The sequence below is a fragment of the Garra rufa genome, chromosome 16 (assembly GCF_049309525.1).
Source record: "Garra rufa chromosome 16, GarRuf1.0, whole genome shotgun sequence".
Classification (NCBI taxonomy): domain Eukaryota; kingdom Metazoa; phylum Chordata; class Actinopteri; order Cypriniformes; family Cyprinidae; genus Garra; species Garra rufa.
In genome coordinates, this window is record NC_133376.1 from 33,152,918 (window position 1) to 33,175,947 (window position 23,030).

The 23,030-nt window shown below is 34.4% G+C and overlaps 1 protein-coding gene across 3 annotated transcripts in view; it reads left to right on the top strand.

Moving 5' to 3' along the window:
- The window catches only part of arhgef6 (Rac/Cdc42 guanine nucleotide exchange factor (GEF) 6), a 50,661-nt gene that overhangs the window by 23,244 nt on the left and 4,387 nt on the right, over positions 1-23,030 (top strand). The window contains exons 10-21 of one of the 3 annotated variants that reach the window (XM_073820039.1): positions 8,014-8,152; positions 8,247-8,306; positions 10,718-10,864; positions 11,686-11,772; positions 11,894-11,975; positions 15,047-15,162; positions 15,262-15,441; positions 15,874-15,894; positions 20,877-20,970; positions 21,122-21,214; positions 21,327-21,426; positions 22,284-22,331. In XM_073820039.1, the coding sequence (XP_073676140.1) occupies positions 8,014-8,152; positions 8,247-8,306; positions 10,718-10,864; positions 11,686-11,772; positions 11,894-11,975; positions 15,047-15,162; positions 15,262-15,441; positions 15,874-15,894; positions 20,877-20,970; positions 21,122-21,214; positions 21,327-21,426; positions 22,284-22,331 (1,167 nt within the window). The remainder of the gene's footprint in view (positions 1-8,013; positions 8,153-8,246; positions 8,307-10,717; positions 10,865-11,685; positions 11,773-11,893; positions 11,976-15,046; positions 15,163-15,261; positions 15,442-15,873; positions 15,895-20,876; positions 20,971-21,121; positions 21,215-21,326; positions 21,427-22,283; positions 22,332-23,030) is intronic. The other 2 variants (XM_073820040.1, XM_073820041.1) reach the window with 2 other exon arrangements.

Consider the following 23,030-nt stretch of genomic DNA (forward strand, 5'->3'; position numbering starts at 1 on the left):
TAAACAATGTGCCTTTATAGAGAAGTGAAAGTGACAGCTCAGCTAGTAGTATCGATACTTCAGGAAATTAGTATTGGTATCGTTCAGATATTTCAGTATCGATATTTATCGAAATATCGATATTTTTGACAACACTAGTTTACAATAAGGTTCCATTATTTAACATTGGTTAATTCATACTAATACTATCAATAACACATACATTATTTATTTTCCTTGTTACATTAGTTAAAGAAATAGTTCACCCAGTAAAAAAAAAATGGGTTGTTTGTCTGCTTACCCCCAGGGTATCCAAGATATAGGTCACTTTGTTTCTTCAGTAGAACACAAAGATTTTTAACTCAAACCGTTGCAGTCTGTCAGTCATATAATGGCAGTCAATGGGATCCACAGCTTTGAGAGTCAAAAAAACATACACAGACAAAACCAAATAAACCCTGTGGCTCGAGACGACACATTGAGGTCTTAACACACAAAACAATTAGTCTGTGCAAGAAACTGAACAGTATTTATATCATGCTCTGGCATAGTAGACGCATGCACAGAAGCGATCTGTCACGCATGTACTTGTATAATTGTTTACAACTTTTTTCCCACAGAAAGGTGGGTGTGCCAGCTACTCAAAATGGTAATTACTTATGCTTATCCTGATTGTTGCAATCGATTAAAAACTAAAATATTAAATTTGCTTGTGCAAACTCATCCGGGAGTGTTGACTTTTCACCGACTCCCAACTTTTGAGCCTGATCAACTTATGGTTGCTTGCTCTTTGTCACAGTTAAACATTGGATCAGAGGTAAAAAAATAATGCATACATCATAAAAATGATGAATACTGTTCAGTTTCTTGCACAGACCAATTGTTTCGTGTGTTTAGACCTCACGGCGGCAGGGTTTAATTTGGTTTTGTCTATGTTTTTTTTGACTCTCAAAGCAAATCTCATTGACTGCCATTATATGACTAACAGACTGCAATGGTTCAAGTTAAAAATCTTTGTTTGTGTTCTACTGAAGAAACAAAGTCACCTACATCTTGGATACCCTGGGGGTAAGCAAATAAACATCCAATTTTCATTTTTGGGTGAACTATCCCTTTAATAAAAATACTACTGTTCATGCTAGCTTAGGTCCCTTAAATAATGTTAACGGATACTGCTTTTGATTTTAATTATGCATTAGAAAATTTTGATATTAACAATAAGTAAGGAATAATTGACGATTACGGTTACCAGACCTCAAATATTGTTCAAATGTCTTGTGAGTAGGATTCATTTTCATACACCTCATTTAACACCTCTGTTGCTACATGTAATTTTAGACATAGTAACGGACGTTTGAGCCGTTGATAGCAGACACAATTATTAATGCCGTTAATAGACACAGAGAGAGGTCTGTGCAGAGTGAAGAGTTTGTGCATTTTTTGACAGTATTGGCAGCAGCGTTTCTACTAATAGCGAAACTTCAAGTTCATCATCTTCAAGAATAGTGCCGTTATTAGTGAGTAATGACATGTAGCTTTAAAGGTGTTAAACTCTTTTACTAATAAAATCACCAGCTCAGCACTGCCAACTGCCAATGTTTCTGTGCGCTTGTATGTTTCCGTGTGGGTGAGTATGAGTGTGTATTAGTACTGTATGTGTGTACATTTGTAAAAGAGAGAGAGCGGGTGTTGTGTGCTTTCCGTACATAAAAATAAAACATTGTTTTGTGGTAAAAACATAGGGAAAAAATTATGTTTTAATCCTATTGTTTACTATATTTATTTTCTTGGTCAGCTTCATTGTGGATTTTGGTTCTTCTGCTGTTTTAAGTTGAAAGGACCTTTGAAATAACTGAAATCATTTGGCGAAGTGATATAGACATGTAATGTGGTCACAACTTTAGCGGTGCGTTTCCCTGAAAATAATTGCACACCTTGTTCATCAGCTAATCGGATTCAAGCATTCAACAGCCCGCATTCAACAGTATTTTTCATTAGTTTAAGTAATGTACAGTGGTTATCTAATGTTAACAATCAGAATCTTAGAAGTGTTATCACAATATCACACATTATTTTGAATATTAAAAGAGAAAGTTCACCTCCAGAACAAAAATTCACAGATAATTTACTCACCCCCTTGTCATCCAAAATGTTCATGTCTTTCTTTCTTTAGTGGTAAAGAAATTATGTTTTTTTGAGAAACATTTTAGGAATTTTCTCCATATAGTGGAGTTCTATGGTGCCCCGAGTTTGAACTTTCAAAATGCAGTTTAAATGCAGCTTCAAACAATCCCAAATGCAGCGCTAAACGATCCTAGCTGTACATCTGCAGCGATGATAAAATGATTTTTTTAAGCCGAGGGAGAAAATGAGATCTGAGTTTTTCGACCTACCCTAACTGTCTTGAACCAGTGATGCACAGACTACTCATGCACATTAGGTTAAAAAGTATATAAATTGTAATAATAAAAAAACTGATTGTTTTACTAGATAAGACCCTTCTTCCTCGGCCACATTTGGGATAGTTTGAAGCTGCTTTAAAACTGCATTTTGGAAGTTTAAACTCAGGGCACCATAGAAGTCCACTATATGGAGAATCTAATGAAATTTTCCTCAAAAAAAAAAAAAAAAATTTCTTTATGACTGAAGAAAGAAAGACATAAACATCTTGGATGACAAGGCAGTGAGTATATTATATGTAAATTATTGTTCTGGAGGTGAACTTCTCCTTTAAGGGTTGAAGTGGGGTAAAGGGGTCAATTAGTTTTGAAAAAAGCATGTCACAAAATGTAAAATCTGGTGTAAAGTCTGAATTGTGGTACAAAGCAGCACAAAGCTTACTAAATATTTGTTTGCCACTAGTGACAATTTTTTGTGTGTGTCAGTATGTGTTTGCTTCTTGTAACATAAAGATGAGCCACCAGGTGTCACTACCAACCTTTTAATCTCTTATGTCTCACTGAGCTGAGTGACTAAACAAACAAATCTCCCTTTTGCCTTTACATATAACACCACTGCCCTATTTCCATTTTAAGAATTTTTTTTTTTTGGTTTGTACTAGAAAACTTCACAGGTATTCAGAAATGTCTGAGCCACATTTTACACACTTCCTGTTTGATGAACTACAACAAGGGTTTCTGTTAGTTTTCTCCTTCCACCTCAATGCTCCACGACAGAAGGAGAGAGTGAAAAGGCATGCCTCATACACACAGGAAATAGCACTAACCCAACAGGATATCTATAGCTGTGGTTATGCTGATGGAGGCAGAAGAACACACTTTTGATTGTGTTTGCTCACTTGCATATCACCCTGCAGAATTGTTGCAGCATTTTTCCACTTGTTCGATCGTGTATTCAAGGCATGCGTTCAGATGATTCATCTTTCGTCTAACTTTAGTTTATCACAATTCAGCATCTCAGCATTCACACCCGTTCTGTCACCTTCACCAAAACATTTGCTATTGTTATGGTTATATGAGAAAGCATTGTTGAAATGATTGCCTCAGAGTTTTTATTATTGTTTTAACATATATTTAATATTATGCAGAGGCAAACATTTTAAAGTGTACCTAAAATGTTTAAAATACTTTTTAGTATCCATTTATTTATACAACAGTTTGGGGTCGGTAAGATTTTTTGAATGTTTTTGTTCTTATGCTAACCAAGGCTACAGTTTTTAAACAAAAATACAGTGCAAACACTAATATTGTGAAGTATTATTACAGTTTAAAATGACTGAATGTTTTCTATTGTAATATAATTTAAAATGTAATTTATTCCTGTGATGGCAAAGCCGAATTTTCAGCATCTTTACTACAGTCCTCAGTGTTTCAAGATCCTTCAGAAAGCATTGTAATGCTGATTTAGTGCTCAAGAAATATTTCTTAGTGTTACGATGTTGAAAAAGGTTAAATAGAGTTGCTTGATTTGATTATTTATGTGAAAATAGTGTGGGAATTCCTTGCTGAATAGAAGATCTTACTGATGCCAAATAGTTTTAAATCAAACACCATCTGAAAAGGAAAAAAAAAGAAAGAAATAATATTTTATATTTTCCATCAACAATGTAATCATTATTTTGTTTATTAAAGCCAGATATGACTATTATAATGTTTAAGTGTGAACTTTTGTGAACTACTGTTGAGGTATACTTTTAGATTTTTAGGATCATCATTCATCAAAGCTCAGTAGATACAGAGCTTTACTTTAAATTTCAAGCAAATTACTCACTAAAAACTCTCTCAGATAATGTTTTTATAACATTTTAAGTCTTATTTTGACTTGTGTGAGTTCGTTACTTACGTTGTTAAATTAGTCTTCCCAATAACGGCATTAAATTGTTCATTTAAACTGATTCGCGAACACGCAGAACACAAGAGGCGGGATTTATCGCATGAACCAATCACAGCTGAGCACACCCAGTCATATCCAATCATATCGCAATGGACTGCCGCTGTAACTTTACCTGCTGGTGTCGCTGTTGGACAATGTTCAAAAAAGTGATTTATACACTTTATTTTGTGATATCGGCGTTGTTGTTTTTTTTGTATTATGATTTTTTTTTTTAATCCAGTGTTTCCAGTGGCGCCCTCAGGATTTTTTTCATAGGGTGGCCGAAAGGGGCCAGTAAAAATGTTAGGGTGGCACAAAACAATTATTTTTTTATTTTTTTTTTTGGCATGCCTAAGTCTAACTGAAGACAATAATTTTTGGCTTTACCGTTATTTCTGGTATAAGTTATAGGCTTCAAAACTTCAGTGTTATTCTCTTTATAGAGCGAAATAGTAAAATCGTCGCTTTGCAATTCAACTGCAAGAAGTATCATGTTTATATGGAGTGCAAATTAATTTCAAATGAGATAAAAAAAATAAAAAAAAATAAAGCATAGATGTTTAATCTGCATATTCATCAAAATAGACACAAGCTTAATACAAGTGTAGCCCAAACCCGATGGGCAGCATCGAGCGTGCCTTCAGCGCAGTTTGAAGAGTTGCGCGATCATGCACGCGCAGTAGCCAAAGCACCGGCAAAAGTAATTACCATGAATGTGTTGGGGGAAATAGTAAGGAAATATTAAAAAAAAAAAAAAAAAATCTGACGATCCTGACACGCCATTTCCTCATTAGACTCGAATTAAAGAATTATGTCTTTAAGGATTTCATAACCTAATTAAAGATTTTGTTTTCGGTTTCGGTTCATCATTGTGAAACGCTCCTGTTCAAGACCAAGACGGCAGAAGCGCATCCTGTATGTTTTCTTTTTTATATTATAAACTCACAAGGTTTTGTTGATATTGTGAGTGCACACAAATAAACGTAGACCCTTCACAGCTCCGAATCATATATTACTCTTACCTTTATGAGCAAAAATTATGCCATATTTTAAGTTGTTTCCAGTGCAAGTGATCGCTGCCTCCAAGTCCTGTAAGCCCGCTTTAGCTTTGACTTTCCACAAAACGATTGGGTATGGGTCTAACAGCGCACATTTATATAGGTTAAACGTTTAAACTAACATATATAATATGCTTGAACTGTTTAATATCTAAAGATTTTATTTCAGGCAAGTCGTGGTCATTTGAGAAGCTAAATTGATCAAACATAGGCTATGATCTACTCGCTGGTCGTTTTGAAAATCAAAAACGTACATTTAACGAACAAAAAATGCTCCAACCGCTTTTCTAAATTAACTTAATATAATAACGAAACGAAATATAATCACTTTGCCATTGCAAACTGAACTATTTATGTATGCTTCGCGGTGCGGCTGCGCTTGTGAGTGCGCGAAGTCGCCGCAACTCATGTGAAGAGGGGGAGGGGTTGAGAGCGTATTCTCTAGTAGCCTACACATCATGCAAGTTTATTAAATTTACTTTTAATATTGTGTTTGTCAACGTCCGTGTTAACTTATAAAATAAAATTATAATTCTAAAAAAACTCCACTCTTTCTGGTTGGGGTGGCCAGTGTCATTTTAGGGGTGGCCACCCCTTGGAGGCGCCAATGAGTGTTTCGAGCAGGCACTGCCTCCCTTTCCTCATCATAGGAAATGCCACTGGTGTATATTGATATTTATATATTTCTGTGATAAGGGGTCCGTTCTTCGTACCTCGCTAACTAAGTTAGCTGGATTTGATTGTTGACGATTTTGCGTGATCTTGGATCGCTCGGTTCTTCGAAGCTCATCCGGGACTTGCTGTCATAGCAACAGGTGCGCAAGCTTAAACCTGCTCTGGAGCAGGTTTATTTCATGTAAACAGGATTTAGGCTGCGCTCCTGGCGGGTTATGATTGGTTGAAATGGCGAAGTCACATCTGATTGGTTAAAGAGCACGACTGACGCGGACTGACTCACGTGGGGAAAAAAAAGTATCTTGCAAGAAAGTGTATATATATATATATATATATATATATATATATATATATATATATATATACTACCGTTCAAAAGTTTGGGGTCAGTACATTTTTATTGTTTTTTTGTTTGTTTTTTTAAGAAATTAATACTTTTATTCACCAAGGATGTATTAAGTTAATAATTAAAAAATTATTAAAAATTAATAATAAATAATTTAAATTTAAATTAAATTTAAAAATTTTTATATATATATCACAGGTTCCAAAAAATATTTGGCAGCACAACTGTTGATATTATCCAACATTGATCATTCTAATAATAAATCAGCATATTAGAATGATTTCTGAAGGATCATGTGACACTTAAGACTGGAGTAACAGCTGATAAAAATTCAGCCTTTCATCACAGGAATAAATTCTATTTTAAAGTATGTTAAAATAATAATAAAAAAAAAACATTATTTTATATTGTAAAAACATTTTGCAATATTACTGTTTTTTCTGTATTTTTAATCAAATAAATGCAGCCTTGATGAGTATAAGAGACTTCTTTAAAGACTATTACAAGTCTTACTGACCCCAAACTTTTGAACGGTAGTGTATAAAAAAATAAAAATATAAATAAAATAACATATCAAGGAAAAAACATGTAACATGGGCAGCATTAACGCATTTAATGTGTTCACTACTTTTTGCCAGCCCTCTCTCCTTGCTTTTCCAGCCTTTGCAGTGTTCCCTTGCGTTTTAAATAAACTCTGAAACTCCTGAAATCCCTCAATCAAGAGTTCTTGCTCTGCTGCAGAAAAATACTGAGCGTGCTCCTTCGTCATGTTCGCCGACCAATCAAAGCGTTGCCCATCAATGTTTCTACTATCGATACGTACCCCCTTTTAAGCCACCCAGTGATCTCAAATAACTTCATCCAGCTATACTAATCATCAACAACAGGTGCGTTCGGAGAACCGGAATAGCGAGCTCATAGTTAGCGCGATGATTTGATCTTGGATGTGTCATTTGATCTTGGATGTAGTAAGCGAGGTACGAAGAACGGACCCAAGGTCTGATGAATTTTAAACAATTCTCTTTTTTTTTTTTGTAAATTAAGTTTTTTTATTGGTTTTCTTATACGTAACATACAAGTACAAAAATCCAACAATAGCTAAGTAAATGTATTATGTACAAAACAAACAAAAAATAAATAAATAAATGATGATGATAATAATAATAATAATAATAATAATAATAATAACAGAAAGAAAAAAAAAAGGCACAACAATGGTGATCACGGAGTAATAACCAAACAGAGATAACACTGTAGAGCACAATTGGGTAAGCAAGTCACAATCTAAACATGAATCTATTGTCAGTCATCCTTTGAAACCACAATCTGAACAAAATTCTCCCATATGTCCACATCTTGAATTCAATTTGGCTAACATTTTTTCATATGATACACTCTCAATTGTAAGTTCAATCCACATTTTAATTGTAGGACATTGAATATCAGACGTATTAAGTATCAGACGTATTGCTGTGACTACTAATTTGAAACAATTCTTAAAATAAAACAAATAATTTAAAATGAAGGGACTTTTTTCCAACATTGATGACACCGATGTGTGCTGATCAGAACTAAATATAAAAGGCCAAGAAATCAAAAAATGCTTTGCATTTTCCTCAACAGTGAAGAGCTGGACAAGTTCATGGAGAGTCAAGGTGCCAGTGCTCCTGGTATCCTAACCCTGACCACCAGCTTGAGCAGACCCTTCATGAGGCTCGACAAGTACCCCACCCTCCTGCAGGAGCTTGAGCGACATGTGGAGGTAACTGTAAGCTGCTAAGGCCATGAATGTCCCGTGAGTCTTTTCAAGAGTTATAATATTTACGTATTCTTTCTTTTCTTTTCTCTTCTTGTAGGAAGCGCATCCAGATTACAGTGACATTCTCAAAGCAACAGCTGCATTTAAAAATCTTGTGGTATGTCTCAGTTACCTGTCATATTTGCCATTTAATCTTGGTGCAGCTTGTCTGACATCTGCAGCTTTCTATAAAATCCATTTGACTATGACTTCTCAGTTTTGACCACTGTCAGAGGTTTCCTGTCATGGTGCAAAACATTTTGAGTCTTTTCTTTCTAATTCCCTTAAAACCGCACAGCAGGTTCACAGCACTGCACAGGTTGGAGGAGATTTTGCTGTTACATGAAATGTTAAAGGTTAAGGTTTTGCACGAGTGTCTCTTTAACATAAAAAGGCTGAGGAAAGATGAGTCATTCCATATACAATAGCTTCTCAGGTCAAATGTCTCTGCAAAGAAAATTATAGTAGTAGGTGATTTCTTTACTCGTTGTGTTCTGTGGAACAGTTTCATTTGTTTCTTTGTTTTTTCTGACAGGTAAGGGAGAGTCCCATCTTTATAGTTTAGATCTCACTAGTGGAGGTGTCATGTAGACTTGGTCTTCCCCCTTTACCTATGTTTTTTGTTCAGTTACCTATATTGGCATTTGCCATTGTGATGATTTGCGCACTTTATTGTAAACCGCTTTGGTAAGTAAGCAACATTTAGGAACATGAATGCAATGCCTGGAAATATGGAGAAGTGACCTCCCACTCCGAAAGGAACGTTTCGTTTTCCAGGTTATTGTGTGTTAGCGAACATGTTTTTGAATATACCTATTTTAGCGTTACAGTCATTTGATATTAAATTTGACATTAAAGCTTGTAGTTAATGCGTTAGATGCTTGTTAGAGACTATTAATGCCTGACAATTAAGCACTAAAACATGCACAGCAAGATTTTATATATATACAGTATTCCTGTCCTTATTTGTATCTTTTCTTTTTAAGAATTAATACTTTTATTCAGCTGCTTCAAATAAATAATATAAAAAGTATAATGGTATAAACAGTACAGCTGTTTTCAGCTGATAATTTAAAATGATAAAAATGGTTTCTTCAGCAGCACATCAGCATCTTCTTTCTGAAAGATCATGTGACACTGAAGACACTGAAGTGTAATGATGCTAAAAATTCACAGGAATAAATGAAAAACATTGTAATAATATTTCAGAATTTTACGTTTTTTTTTTTTTTAATTAAATAAATAAGAGACTTTCAAAAAAACAAATCATACCAACCCCAAACTTTTTTTTTTTTTTTTTACAACTTTATTTATCATTTTCCAAAATTGAAAACATACAAATAGTTGTTCAGGGATTTCTTACAGAAGTTGCGAAACCCGACCCCCACCCCCCACCCTCCAACCCCAAACTTTTGAACAGAATTTTTTGAACAGTAACATTTGTCATGTTTAAAGAAGTCTCTTCTGCTCACCGAGCCTGCATTATTTAATCCAAAATACAGCAAAGGCAGTAATATTGTGATTTATTTTTACTATTTAAAATAACTGCTTTATTTTTGAATATATTTTAAAATGTAATTTATTCCTGTGATCAAAGCTGAATTTTCAGCATCATTACTCCAGTCTTTAGTGTAACATGATCCTTCAGAAATCATTTTAATATGCTGATTTGCTGTTCAAGAAACATTTTTATTATTATAATTATTATTATCAATATTTAAAAGCAGATTCTTTGATGAATAGGCAGATCCAAAGATTAGAATTGATCTTAAATAAAAAGCTTTTGTAACATTATACACTATACCATTCAAAAGCAGAGAAATTAATTCTTTTATTTAGCAAGCATGCTCTAATTTGATCAAAAAGTGATGATAAAGACATTTATAATTACAAAAGATTTCTATTTCAGATAAATGCTGTTCTTCTGAACTTTCTATTCATCAAAGAAACCTGAAAAAATTCTGCTCAGCTGTTTTCAACAATAATAATGTTTTTTAAACAGCAAATCCGAATGTTCTTTCTGAGGGATCATGTGACCGGAGTAATGGTGCAAAAAATTCAGCTTTAAAATCACAGATTACATTTTAAAATATATGCAAATAAAAGGTGGTTATTTTAAACATTAGAAATATTTCAAATATTTACTCTTTTTTGCTATACCTTGTATCAAGTAATGCAGGCTTGGTGAGCAGATGAGACTTTTTTAAAAAGCATTAAAAATCTTACAGTTCAAAAACTTTTGACTGGTAGTGTATGTGTTCTAAATGTCAAACAATTATCGGGACATTTTTCAGATAGTTATGAATATTTTGTAAATGTTTTATACTTTAGTGACATTTAATCGCAGGTGGTAACCCATTTTAGACTTGGTATGAATCAGTCTCGATTCTTAAGTATAATACAGTATTGTTTCAAATCATCGTGTGTCATAGGATTGTCTTAACACTGACTCATACTGTGAAATGCACATCAACACATTAAATGTGTCTAATTCTTGTTTCGCTCAATTGATTTGTTTGTGTATTTCAGACTCAGTGTCAAGATCTGCGAAAAAGAAAAGTCCTGGAGTTGCAGATCTTGTCAGAGCCAGTGCGGGGCTGGGAGGGCGACAGCATGAAGTCACTGGGTCAGGTGCTCTACATGTCACAGGTCCATGTCCAGAGCAGCTCGAATGAGGTGAGGAGGAGGGTGAGAACCAGGAAGTAACAGTGTGGCAACTAAACTCGGCTTGATATCTTGCTTTCACATCTGCGTGGTTATATCACTCTTTTTTTGTGCAAAATGCATGGTAGAATTTGTCACAGTGTTGAAATAGTATGTTACATGGCTGGAGTGATTATTCTATCATGATTAATTGAAATGTTGTGCAAAATAAGTTTAAGATCAGCGCTTTTTAAAAACAATGGCCAGAACCACAAATTATTTTTGTTTTTGTTTTTGTGACTTGTGTTGGCAAACGAATGGAAAATGTTTGTCAACAGCTCAAATCCCCCTGCGAAGTTTTGCATTTGTGGTCACTGAATGTGTTTTTAACTCGAACCTCAGCCCGCTTTGAATCTGGTGACCTTGTTGATGGAAATAGTGTGGTGTGAGGGGCTGATAGAGTCCCTAATAACATCAGAAGGGGGTTAACTGAAGGAAAAATAGTAGGTTGATGAAGGTATTATATTACTGAATTCATTCCGAGTGATTTCCCGCCATTTCTGTTCAATGTATTCCCTTTCTCTTTTTCTCTTTTGCTTAGCTGAAATTTATCTTGGTTTGCTAGAAATAAGGTACGATGTTTGTTGATCATGAGTAATCAATGTAGCAAAAAAAAAAAATCTGTGCACCAATCCAAAACCGTGTGTTAGTGGAGACATTTGATGTTTGTGTTTGTAAGGGTGTGCTGTATTGCCATACACCTGCATCTGTGCCATGAACATTTTTAATATAATTTCTGCAGAGCTATTGAATTTAATATAACATGCATCTGTGCTGTTTTTTTTTTTTTTTAGGAAAAGGAAGAGCGATACTTAATGCTGTTTCCCAATGTGGTTGTCATGCTGTCTGCCAGCCCAAGAATGAGTGGTTTTATTTACCAGGTGAGTTTTTTATTAAATTTTTTTTCTAATGTTCATCTAGGTACATGACAATAAGCATGTGTTATTTATGAAAAAGTGTCAGCCTCTGTGCTCTCATCCGTGTCACACATTTGTCTCATAGGGACGTCTACCACTGACTGGAACCACTGTAACCAAACAGCCGGAGGATGCAGAGACAGGCCTTTATGCTTTTGAAATCACAGGTTTGTTTTTGAGTGTTTTATTTTTTTTAAATTCTGGCAGTATCTTGACCTGTTTTTACAGCAGCAGGAGAGTTTAACATAAGTGGAGAACATGTGCAGTTGATTTATTAAAGGCATAGTTCACCCAAAAATGAAAATGGTTACTTGCTTGCTTTCATGTCATTCTTTTACCCTGTGGAACACAGAGTAATGAATTTTGGAGACTTTTCATGCAGGTGCATGCAGTTCTTAATGACAACATCTGCCAAGATCCAGAAAGGACAAAATAATACATTGTAAAAGTGATTCATGTGACTTGGACGCTATATTCCAAGTTATCTGAAGCCATTTGAAAGCTTTTTCTGAGAAACTGACTAAATCACTCTATTCAGTGATTCTATCATAAACGGTACATCCATTGATTCTTTTGTGAAGCTTATATTAATTTACTGGTCTGACTGCAGTGCTGGGGAATATTTTCTGTTAATAATGACTTGTGCTACATTTCAAAAGTTTCTAGTCAGTTCAGTGTGTGTGGAGAAAAATAATACTTTTTCAGCAAAGATGCATTAAATTGGTAAAATGGGCTAGTAAATCATTTGTAATGTTACAAAAGCTCTTAATCAACAAATCAGCATATTATAATGATTTCTGAAAGATCATGTGTCACTAAAGACTGGAGTAATGATGCTTAAAATGTACAGAGCCTTGCAAAGGTATTCATATTCATATACCCTTCATTTTTTCACATTTTGTTTTGTTGCAGCATTGTTAAACTGCTTTAAATTACTTTTTTTTTCCCACATCAATCTACATCTCATACACCATAATGACAAAGCACAAAACAGGTTTGTAACAACTTAGCAAATTTATTAGAAATAAAAAACTTAAAAGATCATGTTGCATAAGTATTCATATTTCTGGGACACTCGAAATTTAGCTCAGGAGCATTCATATTGCTTCTAGATGTTACTACACTTCGAGTGGAGTTAAACTGTGGCAAATTCATTTGAATGAGTATGATTTAGAAAGGCACACACCTCTCAGAAAAGGTCTAACAGCTGAAAATGCATATCAGAGCAAAAACCAAGTCCTGAGGTCAAGATAACTGCCTGTAGAGCTCAGTGACAGACTTGCGTTAAGGCAATGATCTAGGGAAGAGTTTAGAAAAAAATCTGCTGCATTGAAGGTTGACAGAAGCATGTAGCCTCCATTATCCATGATGGAAGACGATTGGAACAACTAGGACTCTAGAAAATGTCTGCCAGCCCCCATCCAAGCTGACAGAGCTTGAGAGGTGAAAAGGTGAGGCAAAGAATGGCAGATAATTGCCAAATGCAGATGTCACATCATACCCAAAAAGACTTGAGGCTGTAAAGGTGCTTCAACTGTGAACTGATTTAAGGGTATGAATACTTATGCAATGTACTTATTTCAGTGTTTTATTTTTAATAAATAATGTAAAATTTGCAAATCTATTTTTTGCTTTGTCATTATTATGGTGTATGTATATTATGAGTGTAAATTGATGTCGGGGAAAAACTAATTTAAAGCAGTTTAACATAATGCTGCAACAAAACAAAATGTGGGGGAAAAAATGAAGGGGTTTGAATACTTTTGCAAGGCACTGTAGCTTTGTCATCACAGGAATAATTTGCATTTTAAATTATATTTGAATGGAAAATAGTTATTTTAATTTCTAATAATTTTTCACAATATTATGTTTTTATTGTATTTTTAAACGAATAAATGCAGCCAAAAACTTTTGACCACAAACTGTATAGTTGGTAGTGAAATGTAAAAAATTTCAATACCAGCATTTCCCCTTGCATTTTTAGCACTGTAGAGTGGATTCTTAAACTCCTCTGGTTGGCCATTGTGTTCACAACATGCTTAACAGATATGTCTATGACTGGCTACAATGATCATGGCTTCAAAAACATGTTGTAAATCTCTAATATATCTCAATGTCAAGGAATTTTTATTTATATAGCACCTTAAAACAACATTAATGCTGACCAAGGTGCTTCACAATAAAAGGATAACATTCATACAGAAAATACAGTTTAAAATATATGAAGGATGTGTATTTACAACATGTTTTTGAAGCATTGAAAATTGTAGCCAATCACAGGCCTTTTTCACGTTTTCTGGGTTGGTAGATACACCTCTGACCCGATTATAGCACGTAAAGAAGTAGTTCATGTTGTAATGTTATTTCTCCATATATTGGACTTCTATGGTGACTTTGAGTTTAAACTTTCAAAATGCAGTTTAAATGCAGCTTCAAAAATTTCTAAACTTTTTAATCTAACTTGGTCGTCTTCTCTAGTTCTGCCAGGCGCATGCGTACTGTGTGTAATCCAGGTCAATACAGTTAGGGTATGTCGAAAAACTCCCATCTCATTTTCTCCTCTAAAATTGTTCTACATCACTGTTTTACCATATTTTTGTAAAGGCGTTTGACCTTCTTTGCACATTCACTTTGTAAACACTGGGTCGGTACTTCTGCAGTTATGTAGGACGATTTTGAAGTTGGAGGACAAAATGAGATGTGAGTTTTTCAACATACCCTAACTGCCTTGAACCGGAAAACACAGAGTACACATGCACATGGCTAGACAAGATGACCATTTCAGGTTAAAAAGTATAGTTTTTTTTTTTTGTATATATATGTATAGAAATTGATAGTTTCATGAGATTTGAAGCTGCATTTAAACTGCATTTAGGAAGTTCAAACTTGTGGGCACCATAGAAGTCCACTATATGGAGAGAAATCATAAAATGTTTTCCTCAAAAAACATTATTTCTTCACAACTAAAGAAAAAAAAGACACAAACATCGTTGATGACAATGCAGTGAGTACATTATCTGTAATTTTTTTTAATTTTCTGGAAGTGAACTACTTCTTTAAACGCGGATAAAGTCAGATTTTCATGATATGTCACCTTTAAAACAGAAGGTTTTGAACAACACAAGGATGAATAAATGATCATTTTCATTTTTGGGTGAACTATGTCTTTAAATCTTACTTTTTTGTTGTCTTGTTATGTCTTCCATTTTGCTGATGATGTTTTGTATGTGCTTCTTAGGGGGGACGATAGATCGCACCATGGTGTTCTGCAGCAGTGCACAGGAGCAGCTGGATTGGTTAGAGCATCTTCATGCTTACACCAAGGAAGGGAGTCCAGTCGGAACAATATTGAAGGTAACACCTTTTTTTTTTTTTTTCATTTACCTCTTCTTTCTCAGTATGATGACCGTCTGCAAGTAAATCTTTATTTTCTTATGTATTTTGCATAAGCAGAGCGTTGAGGGTAAGCCTACAACCATGACTGGCACGTCGTCCCACCACTTGCACAGTTTCGGTACTGCTGTGGCTAACCGAGGTCCTCTCGAACCCCCCAAATCCACCAAGCCATGGTCCTTAAGCTGTCTGAGACCGGCGCCTCCCCTCAAACCCTCCGCTGCGCTAGGTTATAAAGAGGTACGCTTTCTGGAAAACAGTCATAAGAGATCTTGAGTGGGAGCGTAATTTACCCTCTGTGCATTCTTGGTGGTCCTAACAGGAAACCGATGCATACACAGCTACTCTGTAAAGTTTTTCAACCAGCAGCCAACTTCATCGTCTTTACCACAAGTTGCGGTGGAGGTGTTGATGTTATCTCAGATTTAAGTGGAATGTTTAGTGGTCTTTGCGCTGCAGATAAGCCCACTCAAACATCTTATTAATGTGCATGGCATCTCTACAAGATTATGCCAAGGGTGTTAGCAACGCTCTACGGCTCAAGAAATGCATGTGAAATCTTCTCTGCAACAATTAATGTTCACCTCTCTGATCTTTCCATCATACTCCTATCAGGCTGTTCTTTTATTCTCATACACATCTTCATTCTCTCTCCATTTTCTGCTTCTTTAGAGGATGTCTTATATCCTGAAGGTAAGAGTAGACGAGAGTCTTGTGTGAATATGTGTGTGTGTGTGTGTGTGTGTGTGTGTGTCCGTGTCTGTGTGCTTGGCTAGCACCGGTGTTGCACGCTGGATCCATGCTTATCTGTCTTTTTCTCTTTAATTCTGTGGCAAGCCGCCCATTTCTGGTGTTGTTTGCAGTTGTATCTTCTCCCTCTGCAACAATGTTTACTTAAGATTTATTCATATGTTTGCTATGTTGTATTTTTTATTAGTAGGAAGGGAGTTCAGATACAACAGCAAAATGCTGGCAGGCAGTAAACAATGTGTATTAAATCATATCCTGCTTCTCGACATTCAAAGCTCATTGTCTTCAATCAGTATACCCACAAACCCATCCAACCCTTTTCCTGCATGAAAAAAAAACTGCTGTGAAACTTACAATGATGTTTTGATACTTATCAAAACCAAAAAAACTAAACCGTACACATGAATTTAGTATATAAAAATGTTGAGCTGTCAAATTCAATTTTAACAATTCATTCAAAACCAATTAATTGCATATCATATCAAAATTAGTTGAGAAAGATTTGACATGTGTACTTGCAGACAAACACTGAATTGGCTAAATTAGCTTTGGAAGTAAATATATTTCATGTTGCGTTTCCACTAAAAGCTATTTTTTGCAATTATTGTTCTGAATTAACATTCTCTAAATATATATCTCTTTTTTATGGTTCTTCCTTTTGCTTCCGTGCCATTGGAACCACATTTCAAGATTCAATTAAAAAAAAATGTGTCTCAGAAGTAGGGCTGGGCCGATAAACGATATAATATCGAATCGCGATAAAATTTATGTTAATAACGATGATAAGCTCTAGACATTTTTTGCTCGATATGGATTAATCTAAGAGCCAATCATACAGCAGAAACATGCGACAGCGGCCAATCAGCGTGCAGCGTGCGTGTGCACGTCAAAGTACAAAGTTCATTTTCTACAGCACTTCGCGAAGCAAACTTACACCAGGACGACAAAAAAAAGAGAGTGGAAGCAGCGACGAAAGAGAAACTAACCTCGAGTTATTATCCAAAGATGTTGAAGTTGTCGACAAAAAAGGTAGCACGAATTCCGTAAGTGGTTTGACTATCTGAAAAGTGACTCACCTCAGCTAGGAGTTTGGCGCGATTGTTAAAACTGAAACCGAAAGCAAAAAACGCACGCGCATTCAAAAGCAATTTAAATCCCCCTTGTTTAGAGAGTGACTCCGCAATGCGCGCAAATTAGGCTACATGACATATCTAGGCTGTTATCTGCATGTAGACTATAATAGGTTGTGTATGTCTATAGCTCTGTATCATGCTTGAAATATTCCGTCTCTATTTGCACTTTGAATAATGAGAGAGTAGCCTACTTTGATTCTGGCTGAATTGTCTGCACTTTATACGATTAAGAAAGAGCTGTGTCGTAATTTTTTGATATTTATACCGTAGATTGTTTCAAAATGCAGTGGTTGCCTCTAATTTAAATAGCTCAATCTATAATAGAGAAAATAAACAATTGTGTTAATAATAACAAATAATAAATAAATAAATAAATGTGTTACAAATAATGTTTTTACAATTTTATGTTCACATTTTGTACATTTACTCTCATTTACCATACTCTGTCACAATTTTAACAACTTTTTTCATTTATTTTAGTAAGTTATTTTAATTTTTAAGGCCAAACATGTAATCTGATTTTTGTTAATAAACTATACTTAATAATTTAATTTAATGAATCCTTTAATTTTTGTGGCTTTAGTCATTATTGGGATACTATTTTAAAGCTAGCAACATCAACAGCTTATATCGAAATATATATCGTCATCGTTCAATATGGGAAAAAATTATCGAGATTAGTTTTTTGCCATATCGCCCAGCCCTACTCAGAAGCCTTGGATTGTTTCATTCCTACATTCTATCCATCTGTTTTAAAATGCAAGAACGGTTCTTCTGCAAACGGCTCTTTACTCATTTCATCCTGCTTGCTCTCGACAAGTGTGGTAGCAGACTTGCAGAAACCTGCTTTCTATTTGGTGGTACTTGACGCTTCAGTTGCTCTCATGGTAGAAAGAGTTTTCATTGTGCAATGTAAGTACAAGACAATGAGTATGATTAGATGCTTTTTTAAATTGTCTTAAATTTATGTATTAAAATTACGACCATAAAAGCTACTAATAATTGTGTTTTAATAGAAGTCAGTTGAAAATGGTAAATATATGTATTAAAGAAAACATATTATGTGTTTTGACTATGGAGGTTGAGAATGTGGCACTCATATGAAGTACAGTTGAGATCAAAAATGTACATACAACCTTGCAGAATCTGCAAAATGTTAATTATTTTACCAAAATAAGAGGGATCATACAAAATTTGTGTTATTTTTTTTTTTATTTAGTACTGACCTGAATAAGACGTTTTACATAAATGAAGTTTACATTTAGTCCACAAGAGAAAATAGTAATTGAATTTATAAAAAATTACCCCGTTCAAAAGTTTACTTTCACTTGATTCTTAGTACTGTGTTGTTACCTGAATGATCCACAGCCGTTTATTTGTTTAGTGATAGTTGTTCATAAATTCCTTGTTTGTCCTGAACAGTTAAACTGCCTGCTGTTCTTCAGGGAAGTCCTTCAGGTCCCACAAATTCTGTTTTTTTTTTTTTTTTAACCCTTTCTAAAAATGACTTTATGAATTTGAGATCCAACTTTTCACACTGAGGACAACTGAGGGACTCATATGCTACTATTACAGAAGGTTCAAACACTCACTGATGCTCCAAAAGGAAAAATTATGCATTAAGACCCGGGGGTGTAAACAGATTGAGGATGTGTATATTTTTCCTATTTTGACTAAATATTTTTCGTTTAGTTATGCCTTTCAGAAGCTACAAAAGATACTTACATGTTTCCCAGAAGACAAAATAAGTTAAATTTACACTGATCTTTAAATTCAAAAAATTTGACCCTCCCCTAAATGCATCGTGTTTCCTTTTAGCATTAGTGAGCATTTGAACTATCTGTAGTAGTTGAGTCCCTCAGTTGTCCTCAGTGTGAAAAGATGGATCACAAAATCATACAGTCATTGTTGGAAAGGATTCAAATGCACAAAAATGCTGAAAAACTAAAGCAGTTCAGGTAATCAAGAATCAAGCATATGTAAACTTTTGAACGGGATCATTTTTATAAATATAGCTATTGTTTTCTCTTGTGGACTATATGTAAACGTCTTATATGTAAAATATCTTTTTCAGGTCTGTACTGAATAAAAAATAACATGCATTTTGTATGAGCCCTCTTATTTTGGTAAAACATTTTGCAGATTCCCCGAGATGTAAATTTCTGACTTCAACTGTATATTATGAGAAAGATATTTCAGTAGTTTAGCTAGAGTTGTTATTAAATTCTTATTCTTATTATTAAATTGTTATTCTTCTCATTGGAAAAACATAACCACAATAATTAGTTCTATATTTGGCGTTAGTCTAATAACCTGCGACAGTGCTTCAGGGATAAAATAAATAAGTGGGATAGTGAATTGTCTCATAGATCATCTCAAGAGATTCTGAAGGCATTAAGGCAAACGTTAGCTGTTTCCACAGTTACTGAAGTGTTAGAAAACTTCTACCATGTCAATACAAAATGTATCGAAGCCTATACATTTTATTGCTTTCAACAAATATGGCTTTCTCTCATTGCTAATATTTGGAGAGGTCAGAAGATAATGTTACACCTGTGCGTTGAACCTGTGAAATGAATTTATGTTGTCTACCGGTAAGCTAAATTTAGATGATCAAAAGAGTCAGCATCTGCCATCTAGCTGTTCATAGAAATGGCAAAATGACTCATAATGCCTGGTTAGGGTGAGCTATAAGAGTTCTACTTACGTCACCGTAAAAAGGAATGTTATTTTCCAATCATGATTCTTTTTTTTACGTCCCAGTATTCTGAGTAACAACCACCGCAAAGCATAATAGCAATTTTGTTGTTTAAAAACTAAGAGGACTTCTCATAAGCCGGGTTTTTCCGCTCGTTTTCACGTCATTTTCCAGGCTAAATATTTTCTAGGGTTTGTCTTAACGAACCTGGAGAATTATTCGAGAGACCAAAACATCATTCATTGGTTTTCTTACTGTATCTCAGGGCTATAATGTTGTCAAACATTGTGCTAATATTTGCCGCTTTCACTTATTTTCATATTGATTCAAGTGATATTATACATTCATTTCGTGAATGAGCAATTCATTAGTGATGAACATTTCTGTAAACTGTGAACGTGCATGCTGAACCGTTTACTTTCGGTTTTGATGTCACAAGTAAAACATACATCTGAAAACGCCATTTCAACGAGAAGCTTGCCAAGTGTTAGTATTCGTAATAAAAAAAGCAATGCAGTCCTGTTCAATCAACCTTTAATAACTTACTTTTCATACTTGTGCTTCTTTACGGATTGAACTGACTGGTTGAAAGTTTTAAACCCTTAAATATTCATCAGCACGTTCCTATCTAAGGTGTTTAGTGCTTTTTTAATGAAGCTGTCTCCCATGGTTAGTCTTTAAATAAATTGTCCTTTAACGTTGGTTAAAATAACTTGATTTAATAAAGCTTTCATTCTGGAGGAGTTCAATTTAGATGACTCACTCCGCGGTGTTAGCATTTAAGAAAAACGCGGCGGCAGTCCTGTGAAACTGCTGTAGCAAAGTCAACAAATGACTCAGACTGAAATAATTAGTTCACAAACAGACAAGGGTCTCTCATCTGCAGATTGTTTTCATTCATGAGTCCCTGATAATTTGCTGTTAAATTATTCTGAATGGCGTCAACTTATGTAAGCTACCGTTTATTGGCCTCATTTCTTAGCGTCCTCGCTCGGGATTTAAGCGCAAATTAAGGTCCGCTAGCTGTGGTTTTGTGGTTTTATTCAGAGCTCAGCAGATGCTGTTACTTCATTAACACCAGACTGTTTTCTCAGGACTCTAGTAAAAGCCCCAGACCGAGACCCAAGTTCCTCCCAAAGAGAAAAACGGAGAGAAAACCATCAGATGATGAGTTCCTGCTTAGAAAAAGTAGGTATATTAAAATGATAAATAAAATTAATTACATTTCCCAGAGCCAAGATCTTGCAGAACTGTGGGCGTTTGAAAATAACAAGCTTTCCCAACTATTTTTTGCATGTACAAACAAAGAAATAAAAATGAAAATGTTCATTTCTGTGAGGTACAGGCACAGCAGCGCTAGAGGAGGATGCTCAGATACTCAAAGTGATTGAGGCCTATTGCACCGGAGCCAGTCTCCACCAGTCCACCACAGGTATACATGCATGCCATTTTTACTAAGCTATTGAATTTTTAATAATTGGAACGTATTGCTTATATAGTTTTATAATGTGATTTTAATTTGAAGATTTGATTTGTTTGCACAGCTGTTCGTAAGGAGTGCATCCCCCAGGTCCTGCTTCCAGAAGAAGAGAAGATTATTGTGGAGGAGATCAAGAGCAATGGCCAGACGATCATTGAGGAGAAGTATGTTCAGCTGTCTGATATTAGAATTACTTGATGATTAGAGTCCATTTAGGAAAATGCTTATATTTTTTTGTTTGTTTGTTTAGAAATAGTAAAGAATTGTAAATGTTTTTTCTTTATTTAATTTTATTTTTATTTTTAGTAGTGATCTAGGGATCATTAATATGTTTTCCTTTATATTTTTTTCTTTTTATTTGGTTACACTTTATTTTAAGATGTCTTTGTTACAGAATAATTACTTAGGATTAGGATTAGTGTTTGGTTTAGGGTTACTTGCATGTAATTATGCATTACTAATTGTCATTACAATAGTAAGTACATGTAACATGTGTAACAAGGACACCTTAAAATAAAGTGTTACCTTTTTTTTTTTTATTAGTGACCTAGAAATTGTTCAGAATCCTAAATATTTAATGTTTTTAATTTTTTTATTAAAAAAATTAGTGACCTAGAAATTGTGCGGAATCCTTTTTTTTTTTTTTTTTCGAATTTTTCAATAGTTTTTTATGTTTTATATATGTTTTTTAATAAGTGACCTAGAAATGGTACAGAAACATAATATTTCTTTCTTTTTTTAAGTTGTTTTTTTTATTATTACTGACGTAGAAATAGTGCAGAATGGTAACTTTTTTTATTTTATGTAATTATTTTTTTTTTTTTTTTGTACTAGTGACCTAGAAATTGTGTAGATTCACCCCCCCCCCCCATTTTTTTTTTTTTTTTTTTTTTTTTTTTTATACTTGCTTTTGTTTGTTTGTTTTTTGACTAGTGAAATAGAAATGGTGCAGAAGTGCAGAATTTTAAATATGTGATGCTAGGAAAACCCAACACATAGTGAAATTTTACCTTTTTTACAGGGTTCCCACGGGTCATGGAATTTCTGGAATATCATGGAATTTTAAAAGGTCTATTCCAGACATTGGAAGTCAGGGAATTTTATATTTTTTGGTCCAAGTCTTGTTTTTTGCTTTAATTTTTTTTTTAAATATCGCGTTGTTTCACACATTTTGCCTATTTTTATGGTTAGGCTATTTTTCAGCACCATTTTATTCCCTTCCTGCACGCCAACTGGCAATCACTTAAATCAAATGCAGTCACCAGGCTGTGCCTGATAACTAAGGCAAACATGCCAGGAAAATGTAAGTTTCAAGACCTTTGGCTACAAAATGGCCACTTCACAGACAGATAGATAAGCAAAAACTAAATCTAAAGAAATAAAAAAAAAAGTCCATTTAAACCCTGAAATCATAAAAAACATGAATTCATTTCGGTAGAATTAGTACAGAAAAATATCAAAGTGCATTTAAAACGGTAAAAGCAAAAAAAAAGTTATGTGTGTTTTGTACTAAAAATGTTTGTGAACAAGTAAATAAAGCTTGCAAATGGATGGATCCGTTTATTATAGGTCATGGAAATTCAGCTTTTTAGTCAGTGAAAGTCAGGGAATTTGACCATAGATGTAGAGTGGGAACCCTGTTTTTAGGTTTTGAAAGCTGGGTTCAAGCCTTTTCTAAAACTGTTTTTATTTTGTCCATAGCTTGAATGTAACAAAAGTAATGGCTATCTAAAGTTGGCTGATAGCTATGATTTTCAAGAATTGAATT